An 18,818-nucleotide genomic window follows, 5' to 3' on the forward strand; every position below is an offset into this window, starting at 1 on the left:
CATAAAAAACTGATTCTAAAAGCAGAATATTAAGTGCAGAATAACATAAAGTGCTTAGTGGACTGTATGGACACTGTATCACATGGGCAGTGAGGTAATGGAGCAAACCACATCCCAGTAAAGGAAAAACCACATACCTTAGAGCAAACAAGCAGTGAGGTTACAGTATCAACCTACCTTTAAGTGCAATAAGGGCACTCTTTCAGGGAGGAGGTAACCTTGTCATGTTGCACCAACACCTACATCTTCCCTAGTTAGAGCGGGCAAAACTGTTAATTCCAGTAGGATCTGCCCCCCCCCCCCACCTATTCTCATGTACTCTCAATCAGGATGTATCTGCTTATATGGCCTGGTGGAGCTGCAGTGGCCAGCTGTGAGTCCATCCCAATCCATCCTTGTCTGTGTCCTCAAGTACACTACTTCCACTGCAACGGACCTCCCGGCAGCTGCACCACGTGCCACATGTGAGCATGCACTAAGGGAAGGGGGAGAGTATTATTGCGCACTGCGTGCTGCTCCCAGGCCTTCTAGAACCACATTGGAGCAAACCATTATAGTTTAGAGGCAGTGCTCCAGATCACATAAGGACACTGCATCCAGTCAATATTCCCTTCACTCTCGGATTTGTAGGCCAGTTTGTACATCCTGAATAAAATAACTGCATTTTCCAGAGTAAAAACAGGAATGGATGACCATTGACTAACCAGGATCCATTTAAAAGTCTGAAGCACCCACTTATTATATTGAGTAATGGACCCTCCCTCAACAACTGTACAATAAACAGAATATTGTGAGACATCTCAGAGTCCTGGGGCCTCTGAAAGTTACTTGCAGTTTCACTATATGGTCACGGATTCCACAGGACTTCCAGCATTCGAATAATCAGCAGTTGGGGGAACATTTTTCTTTATGGTATCCTACAGATATGCCATGAAATGAAATTAAATGAAAATGTGTTTTATAAAGCGCAAATAGTTGCCCGGGGGCGTCCTAGCTCTATGACTATATGGTGCTCTGTTCAGTGAGGAAGAAATGCAGGGGAAGGCAGGGACCTATTTATTGAACAAAAACGTTTTCAGCTGTTTTCTGAAGGATGATAGATCTGGGTTGGATCTAAGGTCAAGAGGAAGGGTATTCCACAGCTTAGCTGTGTTCAGGGAGAACGAACGTCCTCCCGCTCTTAGTCTTCTAACCTTTGGGACAGCTGCCAGAAAAGCATTAGCTGAGCGTAGTTGCCTGCCGGGAAGATACGGGGTAATTAAAGGAGTATTAATTGCAGGCCCAGTTTCCCAATAGGACTCATGGGCAATGCAAAGGAACTTAAAACTGATCCTATCTCGAACCGGTGTAGGCTTCTCAAGCCTGATCTGGCAGAAAGTCTGCGTGGAATTTCCAGTAGTGTGCGAGCTGCACAGTTTTGGATAATCTGCAGCTTCCGTAATGTTGACTCAGGAGCTCCAAGATAAAGGGAGTTTCCGTAATCCAGCCTCGAATGGATCAGTCCCTGTACGACAATTTGTTTTGCTTTGAATGGTATCAGAGGAAGGATCTTCTTTAGAATTCTAAGAAGGCCAAAGCAGGTGGCCGCTAGCTTAACAGCTTGAATGTCCATCTTCAAAGACCTATCCAGCCAAATGCCTAGGCTCTTTATGGCTTCTTTAGGTATTGGAGGTGGACCTAAGCAGACAGGCCAGATCGATTCTACCGAGGCAGGAGCCGATCGCCCCAGTAGCATGAGCTCTGTCTTGTCCCCGTTAAGTTTGAGACAAGACCGTGTCATCCAGTCTCTGACTTCGCTCAAACAGCCCGGCAGGTCTACCCTGGCTGAAGGGTCCTCACCCTGCGCCAGGGAGACCACCAGCTGAGTATCGTCCGCATAGGTAACGATCTTAATACCAAATGGGCGGACGATCTCAGCCAGCGGCCGCATATATACGTTAAATAACGTCGGGCTGAGGGAGGAGCCCTGCGGGACCCCACAGCCCAGAGATCTACTTGTGGCGATGGAATTTCCCTCAAAAACCTGAAAGGTTCTGTCACTCAGAAATTACTTAAGCCATGCCACGGGTCTTGTATTTGTGGGACAACACAGCACTATGACACATAGAGTGTTCCCTTATGAGACCTCTCCCGCTGCTCCCATCAAATGCAACTTTTCTGATATATCGTTTACCATTGATTCCTAGCTTAGTTTGCACTATACAAGTACCATTGTATTACATCTCCTAATGCAAGATGTCCATTTTGACAATGCACAGTTGGTTGCTAGACAAAATATATTCTTGGCTTCCTATTTACATGATAATACAAGGGTGTATTTAGTATCTAAACAGCTAAATATTTTCTACTTAGTGGAAAGACTTCAGTTCTAAGTTCTGATTATAAAGTTGTTTATTAAGTAAAGCTACGACTAAATGATGTTGTTTGGTTAAGCTGAACAAATTTGCTGGACATGAAAAAGGCTGTTTAAAAGTGTTTGCTGCCCATCGGAGTAGAAGGGAAGAAACAATAATGATAATAGACAGTAGGAGATGCAGTGGGCTAGACTTAACAATCTTAACAATCTTACAATCTTACAAATAGCAAAGATACCTTTCTGAATATGAAGGCCTTTGAGCCTTTCAGAAGAGGGTTGGGACTCAATATATTCTATGTTCAATAAGGCTGCCTTCATCCTGAGCATTGCTCTTCTATTGACAAGTCTTTACTCTCATATATAAGATGTTCTTTTAGTGATTAGAACATTGACTTGGTTATTCAGGCGTATATTTTCCTGTAATAAAACCTATATAAAATTAGATGTTAATTTAAATATTTGATTTTTATCTCTGCAGTCACACCAGTTTCTGATGGCATTGGTCATTAATCATGAAGAATAGGTAGAAGACACAAAGGGCCTGATTTTGAGTTTAGCAGACAGAATACCCTGTTCCAAACGTAACTGTGTACCCTGTCTGCCAAATCATCGATCCAACCACCTAATTTAGAGATGGGGGACCTAAGCTTTCCATTGACGACGCCCCCGTCGGTTCTGTCAAGGAAAAGCGATGTAATGTTTATTTTTTAAATGTCCATCACCACCAGTAAAAGCCTCCCAGGATGTGGGGGTCATTAGTTATTTGGTTTCTGAAGCAAACTCCTACTTTTGGAGTTTGTTTCAGAAAAACAAACCTTTTTGAAAAGTTTCCTTTTGACCTCCGTCAAAACTGACAGCGACCATCCACCATACCTTTTGTACATTGTATGGAACCATCGCATCAGTGTTTATTTCAATGCATACAGATAGGCGAGTGGCATGCGGTTATCTCTAAATCGCATGGGCTGTAGTCAATCAGGATGGCAAGGTAATCTCATCCGCCACTCTGGCGATGGAGAACTGTCCATCAAATGCTAAGTCAGGCCCCAGGAAGTACATTTGCAATATGTGGTCCATACGAATAAGTCCCACTGGGCCTGCCCATCATTGTTTTATTTAAAGCTCTTTTTTTGTGCATCTCTGTGGGACTTAGAGATGCATTTCGCTTTAAGATAGACACTAGACTTCAGTGTCATCAAATGATGTTACTTCTAGTCATGGCATTGAGGTTAAAGTGTGTATGAAGTCACTTCATCTACCCTTGGCTTTTTGGTGAGTGGTTGTTCATGCTGAGTTATCATCCCTTGTGAGACGATGACTTGAAGGGGAGGTGATTTCAGACTTGTCAAATACCACTCCATGTGGTATTACTTTCCAAAATACCTTGACTGGAGAATGAGTACATACATCCTATGCTCTAATTTTCATCCTTTATGTGGCATTATCCTCATCTAGCAAGACTACATATAAAGTTCTGAAGAAGGCACCAAAACTAAGTCAAGCCGGCACACGCCAGCTGAAACACATTGTAATTTGTGTTGAGGAGGTGGCCGAACACGCTGTTTCATTAGCGCATTGATTCCACCTCTACAGGAGACTTGTGGATTGAGCTAAAGCATGCTGATGCAAATGAATGCACAGAGAGCAAGTTTCTCCGCTTGAAGAATCACGAATTAAATACTGCTACTCAGGCGTCTACATCAGCACAGTATGTCAATACTTAATCCATCAGCTGTAGAAAAACAGCTAGGCATTAAATCACTGAGAAAGCCATAAGTTACTCAAGCAATCAGGCATGCTGTAACTTGGCTTCGAGTAGTGATGTCCTGCCAGGAAGACTTGACCAGGACAGGTGCAGCACTGCAAAGTCATAGGTAACACCGTTTGCTAGGAAGCAATGGTTGAATATCTGAAAAGTACATCTAGAAGCCAAGCCATTGCGCCTTGATGCCCCTTGGGGCTAAGTTCGCGCGTTATAAAACGCCTTTCATTCATTCATTCATTCATTCATTCATTCATTCATTCATTCATTCAAGCTAAGAACTGGCCACAAAGTTATTTCTCTTGGTTGGAATACCTAGTTACTCCTCATTTTGAATACGGTGTGATTGATGACCACTGTTAGGAGTATCACAACACTTAATTTTCGTGTATTCAAAATAATGCATTGAGGCAAACAAACATTTAAAATATGTGTGTTTTTTCATTATGCGCATTGTACTTCTGAATGTATTTATACTTTAATCTCCCAGTGGAAGCTGCAGAAAATAAACCATGCATCAGAACACTGTTTACCATCTGTTTTTGACTGTTTTTGCAACCTCTGAAGCCAGGATTCGCAAGGTCAGTGCCATGGCTCGCAAGCGAAAGACAGGGGTCGCAGCTAAATTATCTACATGTAACTTGGTAACGTTGCATGTTTTTAGCAGCAAAATTCAGAATAGGTGAATTTTACCTCACACAGATTCATGTCAGACTTAACCTGGCAAGACCTCTCGAATGAAAAACATGGTTACAGCACTGATTTTAATCCTGACTTGGGTAGAAATGTATATTTGGTCCAGAGTTTGGATTTCCGGCCACTATGAAAGTGGGGCCTTTGTATATTTTCCAGTATTCGTTCACGCTGTGACCTAGGCCACAGCCTGTTTTTAGTCTACATCCTTGAAAAGAAAAAGGCAGCAGCACTGAAATAAAAGCAATAACAAGATTGAGCACGTAGACAACGGGCACCGTTTCTACATGCAGTGAACACGAGGGAGGGGTTAAATGATGGGTGAGGAGAAGGAAGCAGATATGAAAGTCTGATGAAGGGTGTTTTGATAAAGAAGTGGTGGCTCACACTTCATGCACGATTTTAAGTGACTGAACCGCAGTGGCGGCTGGCATCTGTAGGGAGGGGGTTGGGTGCGTGCGCACAAATAAAATAAAAAAATAATTAAATAAACACTTACCTAACACGTCCTCCTTGCTACGACCTCCGACCTCTTCTTTTTTCGATTGAGCAAACTCCCTTGGCGCTGCTCATGCTAGTTACCTTCGTGAGAGCAGTGCCCTGATTCAGGGGTGTAACACAGGCCCCGGGACCCCACGTGGTGCGGGGAGGCCCCTAGCTCCAAGGGGCCCCCTGGGCACTGAACTCTGGCCGGGAGAGCTCCTGATTGAGCCCGGAGGGGGCCCCCCTAAGTACCGTGGAGGGAGGCCCCCTCACTTTTCGTTACGCCAGTGCCCTGATTGGAGGTGAGCGTTCTCTCTCGGGACTTCTGACCGAGCTGGAGACGTGCCTTTGCTCTCAACTCAGCTGTTCAAGACTGCTGGGTGGAGAGGTTTAAAGTGAACATGTCTGGCTGGCCGTTGCAAGCCGGCCGGCCATAGAGACATGCACACTTTAGACAGTGCACAGGCAGCCCTCTGCCCACCACTCCTCCCTGCTGCCACTCAGCAGTCCCCGCCCCGTCCTAACAATAGGGTCAGAACGGGAGGATGAAAAATAAAATGGTAATGAATTAGCATTTGAGTTTTCATCTCTGGGTTTTGGGGGGCATTTAAGTGGGGCGACTCTCCTCTGCTCTAACGGAGGAGACTCCCCTTCTGAACCGAAGAAACAGGAGACTACTGACAATATCTGTGAGTTGGGAAGAGCGCTATGAGTGATCTAGAATAGGATTGGTGTAAACTGAATGCTCTGTAAAATCTGAGCAAATATGAAGTTCATTTCTCCAAGAAAACCTCATTCCTCTTCTATTGGATATATCTGTAATGTATATTTATGAAATCAGAAGGGATCACAGAACGGTCAGGCAGAAGTCTCACCAGTATTCAGCAGGAAGAAGACCTCCCCATTAGAGGGGGTCACAGGTCTATTTCCAATCTGAGATGCTACTAGAATGAGATTAAGTGAATTTAAATGTCAATGTTATAACAAACAAGGACAACCAATTTGGTATTTCTAGCAAAGAAATTCGGTTTCTATAAACAAAGCAGTTTTCAAAATTCACTCTTTAGGTGCCAAGCTACAAACTCAATCTGTTCCCATAAGCTCCCGCGTTGCAGCTAGACAAACGGAGATGGATCCATGTTATATATTAAGGACCTTATTACAACTTTGGCGGTCATTTTGTTAGCCCACTACCACTGCACCAACAGGAGAACTGCCAAGGCCATTATGCGCCGGCCCTCCTGATTACGGTTTTAATCCATGGCAACAGGAAGCCCTGGGGAGGATCACGGCTGCGGCATGTTAGGCTCATAAGAGAGCCTAATTTGCAGACCGCCGCCGTGAGAGCGCTGACTGCGCATTCCTGAGCGACGTGGCATGCATGCCACACTGTGCAGGAACAGGGGTGCAATACCAGGGGGGCACAATATGTGCCTCTCTGCATGCACCCCCAGGCCAAGGAGCAGCATGGGGCTCCATTACTTGCCTCTTCACCACCCTTTACATGACAGCCTCACTGTCCTGAGAAGGGCGTTGGAAAGGCAACTCGTAAAATTCTTGGCGGTGCCGGCTTTGGCACTACCAGCCTAGTACTGTGCCTTTCCAGCAGCAGCAGGATCCTTGACCCCAGCGGTCTCGTGGCGAGTAATAAGGGCCTAAAACATTAGCACAAAATGAACTACTAAAATTAGGGACTGCGAGTAAACCTGCTGGTGCCGCAATTCTTGTGTGCCTGATCATTTTTAAACGTTGTTAATATTTTAATAGTGCTGTTTTAGTTATCATTGTGTCACGTAGGGCATTCGGTAATTAATTCTGTGAAAACGGTGACTTAGGAAACATTACTTGTGGGGGCATTTTAAAAACGTACCTATATTTCTCTGTGGCTTTCATCTGCAACCGACCCCGGTCCGCCGCGACTGCCGTGCCGTTTGTGCGGAGGGCGGCTGCCTTGAATCCATAATCGGACACAATTCCTACTTCCGGCAGGACGCGGTCTAGTCGTCCGCCGGAAGGAAAGGTACTTAGGCAAGCGTGTAGCGGGCGCGCAGTGGACTGCGAGTAGCCCTGCTGGTGCCGCAATTCTTGTGTGCCTGATCATTTTTAAACGTTGTTAATATTTTAATAGTGCTGTTTTAGTTATCATTGTGTGACGTAGGGCATTCGGTAATTAATTCTGTGAAAAGGGTGACTTAGGAAACATTACTTGTGGGGGCATTTTAAAAACGTACCTATATTTCTCTGTGCCTTTCATCTGCAACCGACCCCGGTCCGCCGCGGCTGCCGTGCCGTTTGTGCGGAGGGCGGCTGCCCTGAATCCATTATCGGACACAATTCCTACTTCCGGCAGGACGCTGTCTAGTCGTCCGCCGGAAGGAAAGGTACTTAGCCACACATGTATTGGACGCGCAGCGGGCGCGCCGCTGGCGCACCGAAGGCGCGCCTAAGGCAAGCCCATCTGCGCCCGTCCGCGCCCGACCGGGACCAGGGGCTAGAACCCCTGCTCAAAGCTCAGTTAATCCCGGTAAGATTTTAACCTATTCTAGATCACCTATGATCAATTTAAATACACATAGCCACTACAACAATGTGGATTGCATTAAAGCTTCCCCCGATTTGACAGAAGGGCCATTCACTTGTTTGAAATGCAAATGGAGTAGCCTCACAACTACTGACTCTGCCCACCACATAGGGAATAAGGGTGCAAGAATTAAATGTCTTTATTTTAATGCAAGATCAGTACCGAAGCATTCACAGGAGATTTGGGACTCTATTAATGAACTGAACCCTGACTTAGTCTACGTCACAGAAACCTGGCTAAGTGATACTAATGGCCCTGATCTTGCCACCGCTCTCCCCCCAGGATATAAAGTCATACGCCAGGATAGACAACGGAAGAGAGGAGGGGGCCTTGCCATTATATTCAGGGACAACCTTACCTGTCTCCCTATAACAACTGCTTTGTATGATGAACATGAGCTACTAGCTTTTCAGATATCCAAAAACAATCATACTTTATTAGGAGGAGCTGTAGTCTATAACCCTCTGGGACATTAAACTGACTTCAGTGCAAGGCTGCTCTCACAAATTTTCTCCGCATGTCTTAAATATAAAAACTTTATGATAATCGGGGATTTTAATATTCATTTTGAAAAAGTGATAGCCATGCCACAATACATCTCAGTAACGATATGTCTATACTCCAACTTAAACAATGGATTCAAGGACCTACACACAGTGCAGGACACACTTTGGACTTGCTGTTTGCTAACACAGATACCATCTTGATTGAGGAGATCAAACCAGTATCATGGACAGATCACTCTCTTATTCTCTTCTCGTTTGATCATGCTACATCAGCTGCTAGGCCTTCTTTATTAATGCCGGAATTCCATAGACCTTGGAAACGTTTTACTCCTGAAGGCTTTAAATCTTATTGGCCTGCTAATACCACTCCTGATCTTCTTGGAACTTCATGTACGAATACTATTGCCCAGAACTTGGAAATGGGGATTAGCAACACGCTGGACCTATGCACCCCCAAAATTAAATCCAAAACATCGAAAAGAGTTATTTCTCAAAAATGGTACACCGCTGAAATTAAAGTACTAAAAAGAAACTGTCAAAATAAGGAGCACATATGGCGTATGTCTCGCTTAGACATTGACAAACTTATTTATAAGAAGGAGCTCAGAGCATATTATTTAGCCATAGAAGCAGCAAAAAAACAACACTATACACAAAGAATAAACGAAAATGGTAATTCTGCCAAATAACTATATAAAATTATAAATGAATTCTGCAAACCAAATTGCCTGTCCCAAACATTACATCCTTCAATAGGGAACTGCGAAATGATTAGTAATTATTTTTGTGACAAAATAGAGGAAATATATGCCACATTTAATACCAGTGACAGTATGAAAGTACCTACCTGCTCTCCTGAAAATTCTGAAAATTCTATTAATCTAAACAGCTTCACACCGATAACAGAAGATGAAGTGGCCAGCACCATACTAGAAGTTAAGTCTGGTTCACCCCTTGATCCTTGCCCTCATTTTATTTTTAGACAGCTTATACAGATTTTAACCCCTGCCATTACGCAACTTTTTAATAAGTCCCTGGAAACAGCTGTGTTTCCGGAGATATGGAAACAAGCTATAGTGATTCCACTGTAAAAAAAAGCGGGCTCAAATGTAACGAACCCAGCCAATTACAGACCTATATCCCAACTTCCCTATCTTTCGAAAGTGCTGGAGAAACTGATAAATAGACAATTGTCTAAATATTTAGAGGACAACAATTTACTGGACCCAACTCAAACAGGGTTCAGAGCTATTAACAGCACAGAAGCTACTCTTCTGGCTGTTACTGACAGCATTGGAAATTCTCTGGACCAGGGCGAAGCTGTGGCCCTGATCCTATTAGACCTGTCGGCGGCGTTCAACACGGTCTCCCATCATCTTTTATTAGAGAATCTGCTAGGAAAAGGGATAAATGGAAAAGCACTTGCATGGATTGGTTCATGTTTGCAGAATAGAACGCAAGTAGTACAATTAGGAGCCTTCCTATCCAAACCCAAGCATCTTAAATGCGGCGTTCCGCAGGGAGCATCCCTCAGCCCCACATTGTTCAATGCCTATGTCTCATCTTTGGCACAAATTGGAGCACGGTGGGGTTTGGGGGTTTGCTCCTATGCGGACGATACGCAACTTATAATTAGGCTGGGGAAGGGGCAAGTAGACAGCAAATTGAGGCTCAACAACTGCTTAACCGAAATGGCCACATGGATGGCAGAGCATTGCCTCAAATTAAATGCGGACAAAACCGAAATCTTATTGTTCGGTGAGGCAAAACACATATGGGACAACTCTTGGTGGCCTGCCTCACTGGGAAATTCTCCGTTACCTAAGCATTCAGCCAAAAATCTAGGCATCACCATTGAGGACACTCTATCCATGCAGGCCCATATTCGAGCCTTATGTGGGAAAAGTTTTGCCACACTAAAACTCTTGAGAAGACTCTTTGCATGGATCCCCTTGGAAAGTAAGAAATCAGTCACACAGGCCCTATTAGTTAGCAGGATGGACTATGGGGATGCACTCTTTGTAGGCATGCCTGACTACTTATTTCAACGACTGCAATTAGTGCAGAATGCTGCAGCTAAATTAGTATGCAGGAAGGGCAAATACAGTTCTGCCAAGGAATGCCTGAAACAACTCCATTGGCTGCCTATGCGCCAAAGAGCCTGCTTTAAGCTCTTGGGCCATGTCCACAAGACACTTAACAATAAAGGACCCACTATCCTTCAGAATAGGATACACTTTTACCTTCCTGCTAGACCTTTAAGATCACAACATCTTGCCCTTGCCATAACAAAGAAAATAAAAAAGAACAAAGCAGGAGGACGCACCTTCTCTTATCTGGCTGCTCGTCACTGGAATGAACTTCCAGTGGAACTTAGATTAACCACTAACTATAATCTCTTCAGGAAGAAACTTAAAACACACCTTTTTCCTAAAGACTGACCCACTACAATTGTCTAAACCAGCTTTTATCTGTTACCAGAGTCCTTAGCGCCGTGACATCCTTTAGGATAAATGATGCGCTTTATAAATAAATAAATAAATTAACTCAACACATTGCTCCAACATCATTCTATTTGTGGGGAACCACGTTTCATCAATAAGTGCTTCAATCACCCCTCTACGGAGCATGGATCCTAGGCCAGGAAAAAGCCTTTGTAAACTATTTGAACTCCATAGATGAGGAGATGCTGGACTGCCATGGGGTCAAAGCAGGGTGATTTCTGCTTGCCTGTTCACATTAAAGTTCTGCAGTGAATATCATGGCGGTTGTTTGGTGGGTTCTCTGCCTGTGCCACCACCTTGCAATTGGTTGGTGAGAGTCAGTAGATAGAAATTTAGAGAAAATTCCTTCTATCTTCTTTCAGCTAGGTTAAAAAGAGGCTTTAGTGCTTCAGGTTTGTCAGACAGGGGAATGGACAAATTGAGAATGTTAGAAATTGTGTTACCGGTTGAGGGTGGTGAAACACTACTCAAGCAGCAACCACAATCCTTGTCAGGGTGCAGTCACATGGAAACCTCAAATACATCCTATGCTCGACTCTGGTAGCTTGGCACAGAGCAAACAGGCTTAACTTTGAAGTGCTACATAAATACTTTACACATTGCCTCTAACAGTAATACTGTGAAAACGTAAAAAAAGAAGAATCCCATACTAAATAAAAAAAATAAAGTACATTCCAATAAATATAACTAGACAATAAATGACATAAATCTAATCAGTAGAATCAGAGATAGGCAAGTTTAAAGATTTCAGTAAAAATAGCGCAAAAAGGCACAAAGCTCTTACTGTGGCTATCTGGTCATGCAAGACCAGGGCAAAATCACAAGCTGAGACCAATGGCTATGGCTCATGGAAAACGACATTAACAAGGCAGTCGGAACCACCGGAGCGCAAGCGTTTCAACGGAAATAGAAGGGCAAGGGTAAGATGTGACCAAAGGCAAAAAGTGAAAACCACAGAGATTGATTATAGCGAAGAGAGCCATGCTAATTTTTTCTTTCTACCTCTACCTTCATGACACTTAAGACCAGCGGTAGCAAGGATAAGCCATGCTGATTTAAGCATTTCTATCATACGTGTGTTGCCAGAGACTATTTTATACTACTGGATATGATCATCTCTACCCAATAGATACTTTTGTAATTGATGAATGACAGTATTTGATTTCAGAGACTACGATCATTTTGTGAACATTATTGATATAAATTTACTAGCTAAGGCATTGTTTTCCTTGTAAATATCTACTAGATTTTGGTTCTTTCGTTTTTAAATTCATTGCATTTTTTCTTTAACCCTTTCCTTGCGCCCGTTGGCCAATGGCCGTCGCGAGCGCTACCTCCGTAGTTCTGCGCACGTCCGTTGGCCTACGCGGCCCTGCCCCCACAATGGAATGCCTGCACTGCGGCGGAATTGCCGCCGTGGTTAAGCCGTTAATTTGTACAATGGTATTTTTGTGTGGTTTGTTTACTATCTGTACATGGAACCTGTTAAATATTATTTGTAACAAATGACCTTCTTTCATGTTTTTAGATACCAGGTGTACAGACAGGAGGTTTCTCTCTGCGAAGTCCAAGGTTTTTGTAGCATTATCCAGCTTTCCTGGGGCAGGTAACACATGGGTGCGGCATCTGATTGAACACGCCACGGGATTCTACACAGGGAGCTTCTACTTTGATGGAGCACTGTACAATAAAGGTAAGAAAGAAATGGACACAGCTGTATCACCTCTTGCTTTTAACCAATCCTTTTGACTCCACTCTAGTATCACCTTTATCCACCTGGGTTTAACCCTCATACATCTCCTACGACATCCATACTCTCTTAACCACCCATTCACTCATTATTTCTTGGTAGGGTACTTAAGACCTAACACTGTAAGTGCTAGAATGTGCTTCGTTGATATTACCACACATTGTTACTAAATGCACTTGTTTAAACGCCCACAGAAACCAGAATGGAGTAAATCCCCACTGATCCACATTGACCTTCCTACGCCCATCTCCTGGCCAGTGCATGGGTATTCACCCTTGCATGAATGATCAAAAGAGAGATGAACTATTTAAAACTGAGCTCAAGATCAGGGATGAATAGGCTGGACTGTGTCTAGGATACAGAAAACTTTCCTCTACCTCAGCCCTTCTTTTACCTAAAGGACTGCCACTTAACTTCCATATAACTAGTTAACGTCAATGGTTAACTCAGCCATCATACCAGATGTGTTGCAAGATCATTGCACAATTTAGTAATAGGTTTTGCCAGTGAATATTTACACTTCAAATAAAGCTTCAGCAAAAATTTTACACTTGAAGATTTACACGGACGTGCAATGCAGAAGAACCTCTGATGAAATAATTCTGGAAATTATTTCATGGGTTAAAGAAGAGATTAAGACTAAGGGTCAATTTTATCAACACTTTGAGAGCCACGCAAACCAGAGCAAAGTGTGGATTTGGGATTTACTTTCCAGGATAACTTCTTTGCACTGGAAAGTAGCTTAAGTACAACTAAATGGCACATTGGGCTATTTTTCACTACTTTGCATCAAGCGGGCATCCCATGGGCAGTACTTGGGTGTGCCCACGCAGCCAGCTATGGTTGTTGATGCAAAGTCCTATCTACTAACATTTGTAGGGTGTTGTTGTGCCAACATGTATGCCTTCTTGAGGCAGGTGTACAGATGTACTGTTGGAAAAATATTTTCTTTTATCCAAACTTTTCAAACTTTGCATACTTTACAGCACCCATGCGGAGTGGGAAGCGTTTTAAAGTTTGTCTTAGCATAGTATTTTATACTGAAAGAGTGCGCCTCTTGTACAAAAAAAGTTAGACATCATGCACACACTATTGCATCATGGTGCAAATTTGCACGCATGGCACTAGCCGCCTGATTCATCAAGCTAAATTGCACTCGCAAAGGGCAAGATTCTCAGAATCTTGCCTTTTGCGAGTGCAATTTTTGCATTTGGAATTCATCATCCCAAATGCAAAATTCGCTATTTAAGAATTCGCACATTTGCGATGAATTGAATTTAAGGAATCTCTATTTGACATTCCTTAAATGCAATTCATGAAGCATTTTAAAATTGCGAAATTGCAATTTTGGGCCGCTATTTACCAAGAGGTCAGACCTCTCGGTAAATAGCAAAAACTTAGAAAAATGCATTTTTTGGACATGTGTGTGCGCAACACCAATGTAGATTACATTTCAGGGGTGCTACAGGGTGTCCTTTGGACCCCCTGCACCCTTGAAATCGCATCCTTATTGCGATTAGCTAATTGCTAGTCGCAAATAAGGAATAACTCCCCATGCATTCCTATGGGCCTGTAGGAACATGTAGGAATCGCAATATTTATTGCAATTCCTACATGAATCCCGTTTTGCAAGTCCTTAATAGCGATTCGTTATGAATCGCTATTAGGGGCTCGCAAAACGGGAGAATGATGAATCAGGCTGTTGGTTACAAGAAAGTGTGCTAGTGCAAGGGCCGACAGCAGCAAGCCTCAGTACATATGTTGCTAACCTGCTCTCTCCCTTTAATGCAAAGCAGGGCAGCATCTTTAGTTGCTGAGCTGCACCATATTGCGTGGAAAATAGTTAATTTAGCACTTAGGGCAATATGTATCAAGGTCAAATGGGTTAGCAAACACCGAAATTCGCAGAATTTCAGCGTTTGCAAACTCATTTTTTCAAAATGGTATGTATGAAAGAATTTGGGTGCAAAATAAGGAATCGCAAAATGTGCCATTCCTTATTTTGCGATTGCATTTAAGGAATCGCAAATTTTGCGATTCCTTAAATGCAATGTATTAAGCAAAAAAAAATTCCAAAATGCCCTTAAGGAATCGCAAATTACCACCAACTTCTAGTTGGTGGTAAGTTGCGATTTCCTTGAAAAATGCACATTTCAGCATTTTTCAAAGTGCCATGTGACGCACATTTAGGGCATGTATGTGCACCACATGTGCACCCATACTTATTTAAGGGGTGCAACAGGGTGTCCTTTGGACACCCCTGCACCCTTGAAATTATTCTCAATTTGCAATTAGCAGATTGTGAATCGCAAATTGTGAATAAATTCCTATTTCTTCCTATGGGCCAGGAGGCCCATAGAAATGAATGGGAAAGTATTCCTTAATTGCGAATTCGCAATTTGCGAATTCGCAATTAAGGAATATCAAGAAATCGCTAAAAAATGGCATTTTACTTGATACATACTATTTTGCGATTCTGAAATTGCGATTTCTTAAAAATCGCTATTACAGAATCGCAAAATGGTTCCTTGATACATATGGCCCTTAGTGTTTCACTGGACCTTTGGGGCATTTCTCATTTTTTCATATTTGGGACACCTCTACTAATTCTGAAACCCTTGTGACACCCGCTTCCGTTTAATGGAGCTTTCCCATGTCATTTTCTCTAATGAGTCTCTTCTGAAAAATAACACGGATTGGCTACTTTGAATTACTTATTTACACAAGAAAAATAACATATTCAAAGATGGCCCGTTAAATTGCAATCATCTGCACTTTCATGGTGTCGAGGATTCCACTTTTTGTAACCTGTAGCATTCTTCTGAAGAACAAGAAAACAACCATCTTGCTCCCTCACAATTTGTACTTCATGTGTCACACTATGTAACCTATACCTACACGAATATGTGGCTCTTGCTAAGCCTGACGCTCATGCATTTGTTACAGGTTTTAAAGGCGAGAAGGATCACTGGAGAAGTGGGAGAACAATCTGTGTGAAGACTCATGAGAGTGGCAAGAGGGAGATTGAAATGTTTGACTCCGCGATCTTGCTGATCAGAAACCCTTACAAAGCGCTGATGGCCGAGTTCAACCGGAAGTGCGCTGGCCATCTGGGATATGCGACCGAGAAGAACTGGAAGAGCAAAGGTAAGAAATACCAGGCAGGGCTGTACTGGTCTTTTACTCCACCAGGCATTTCCCTGGTCGGCTGGAGCCTTAGGAGGTGAGTTTTGCAAACCTAGGGCCGCTTCTGCTTTCTCTGTCCCTTTGCACATCTCCTCAAGGTTAATTGAGGTAGGCGCAGGGTTCAAGGGAGAAAGTAACAGATGGAGAGTAGGGGAAGAACAGAGAAAGCGTCCGTAAATGGAGAAGAGAGAGTGGAAAGAAGGATAGTGAGAGAACAGATGTTCAGAGAGTTCCTGCAGCTCTGTACCTCTACTGTCACTGAGGGTGCATAATGGGCCAGTGCTGGAGAGATTAATCCACAGAGTCCTATCTAGTCAAAGTCCTTGGTATCCCACACAGGGATTCTATCATCTTCATGGCCCTGTGAAATCCATTTTCACTCTCTCTTCTTCTCCCTGTGCAGAGGTTTTTAAAGGGAGGTTGAAGGTTCCAGACGGTAGGCCCCTCTTCCCAATGCAAGGATGGCACATCATCACACCACCCTTGTCTTAGCCTTATTGCACAGCATTTTGGAATATTCTAGCATGCCAACTTGAATTGTTCTGTTGAATGACACCTCTGAGAATCTGACACATGCTCTTGCCTGCCTCAGCTGGCTGGCCCATTCCCACCAAAGCGTCAAAGAGACGCCACTCCTGAGTTTGACTTTGGAGTTCCGGTCCTTTGTTTTCCTTTGGATCAGTCTTCCCAGCGCCTGGTGCAGTGCAAAAAGTAATTAACACATCCAGATTAAAGAAAAGCCAGAATCTAATAAGGCTCCAAGTTAGAGAATTATAGTAAATTTAGAGTGCAGATAGTATAATATTAACAGTACATCTTCACTCATAATTCCTGTTTTCCATACGATTGGTGCACACAACTAGTCACTTGACCTAAGTATGGCAAAACTGTGCATTGGTGCAGATTTCCGCATGCATCCTTTTATGGGAAGCCCCATAGACTTGCTATGAATGCCTTCTCACATTATCAGTCCTGCACAGTTCATCACCAATCGATGACAAGTCCATTCTGCTACAGGCTACAAGGGCGCAGATACTGGGCTGAAGTAGACAGTAGTCCCACTCACTCAGTCCATACGCCCTTACCTTAGATGTGCAGTGGGGGAACTTGTTTTGGAATGCAGCTAATTTCTAACAGAGTTTACAGTGAGCGAGACTCAGTTAGGGAGACTCACTCACAGTCACAACAGAGGTCTAAAAATCAGGTAGTCCAAAAAGCAAGCAACTAATGCGCTAAATACGTCAGTACCTATTTTCTTACACTTCTCATCATTGTTTAATTAGTCCCAGAGATTATGTTTATGCTGAAGAGGAAGAACCTAATACATGGAGAGACCATTTCCTTGTAATAGACATATTAGTTAATATTTCTTCTTGTACTTTCAAATGCAATATTCGTTTGAGCTGGTGTTGCTATACCACTTTGAACCACATCGCCTTTAGTCAAGATTTAAGCATGACAAATGTGCTATACAAATTATTTGCCGCTACAGAAAACACATTCCTGTAATAAATGTGAATATTTTAAAGATGTGAAGTAACCCTCACTTCCTCTGAGCCATTCATATTAGTATGATATTAGGAAAGAACTGATTTTTTTATATGGTCATAACTTTCAAAAGTTAAACATTTGTGCTATAAATTGTTAATATCACCAAAAGCAATGATACTCATTTTATCAAATGCCAAGTAAAAAAAGTCAACACTAACCCACCGAGTTAAATTATTTAATTTCATCTGTGATGATCATTATATCAAATTAAAGACATTTTAATTATTAAAATATTTTAGAACTGATCTTTTATGTACTTGTAATGACAGAAGTGCTAATATCAGATGAATATTGTTTCTCAATCATGCTTGCCTTCATCACTCACTTCTAGTTATTGTTGGGATGTTCATTTTGTGAATAGCTAGCTTCCCTTATTTGCCCAATATTTGCCTATCAAACAAATTATCATAACATCCTTCTGATTAAGGTGTTGTTTGCTTTCCCTTTCACAGAGTGGCCGGATTTTGTCAACAGTTATGCATCCTGGTGGGCTTCCCACACGCTCGACTGGTTGAATCACAGCAAGAACCTCCTGGTGGTGCACTACGAAGAGCTCAAGAAGGACCTAATCCATAAACTGAAAGAAATGGTGGAGTTCCTCCACCTGGAAGCGGATCATGACCGCTTGCTGTGCGTGGAAAACAACAAAGATGGCAACTTCAAGCGGTCGGGAGCTGGTCCCGACCTGGACCCCTTTACGCAGGAAATGAAGGATCTCATTGACAGACACATACGCACAGTAGATGAAGCCTTGAAACTTAGAAACTTAACTGGCCTCCCTAAGGAATATGCACTGAGATGATGTTTATGGATTTATGTTCCAAAGACTTTCTTTTCTAGCATTCGGAGCGGGAGGCAGCGGGGTGGACCATCAGATGATCGCACGCCGACTCTCAGCGTGGTCTTTTCAGCACTCGCTGATCTCATGAAAAGGTCAGCAAAGGATAGAAGCTGCCTTGGAACAACAGTACAAGCTATTAGTGCCTGGGAATGTAGATCCTCCTCACCGACCTGCTGTGAGTACAGCAGCGGGATGCGCGTACTTTTGGAAGAATCTCCCTTTTTCGACTTTCCAGTCTCCTAGCAATACCTGTCACGAGTAGCTCAATTTTTGGCAGTACTAGAGTTGACATCTGTTGTGTTTTTATTAAAGAATCTTGCTTTTCTGAGTTGTGCAAACATTTTCTTTTTTAGTGGGCATTGTTTGGTACACAGACCTGGCATGATTTTTAACAATTTGAATTATTATGATGAAAATGGTGTAACTTATCAAAAGTAGGAGCATATCTTGTCTCTGAAGCAAGTTAGATTGTGTAACTGGGATGCATTGGAATCTCGTGAGGGCTTTGTCTCTTCTAAAGACTGCTGAATATCTCACCACGCTCTGCATCCTAACTCCAAAGCACACAATATACAAGAAGTCACGTTTTGTCATCCATAGAGTAA

At 42.9% G+C, this 18,818-nt stretch overlaps 1 protein-coding gene across 1 annotated transcript in view; it reads left to right on the top strand.

Moving 5' to 3' along the window:
* Positions 1-18,541, top strand: part of WSCD1 (WSC domain containing 1) — a 296,810-nt gene extending 278,269 nt beyond the window's left edge. Inside the window, exons 7-9 of the mRNA XM_078683536.1 lie at positions 12,414-12,578; positions 15,582-15,782; positions 17,825-18,541. Coding sequence (XP_078539662.1) covers positions 12,414-12,578; positions 15,582-15,782; positions 17,825-18,174 — 716 coding nt within the window. The 3' untranslated portion in view covers positions 18,175-18,541. The remainder of the gene's footprint in view (positions 1-12,413; positions 12,579-15,581; positions 15,783-17,824) is intronic.
* The last annotated feature ends 277 nt before the right edge of the window (positions 18,542-18,818 follow it).

The sequence above is a fragment of the Lissotriton helveticus genome, chromosome 3_1 (assembly GCF_964261635.1).
Source record: "Lissotriton helveticus chromosome 3_1, aLisHel1.1, whole genome shotgun sequence".
Classification (NCBI taxonomy): domain Eukaryota; kingdom Metazoa; phylum Chordata; class Amphibia; order Caudata; family Salamandridae; genus Lissotriton; species Lissotriton helveticus.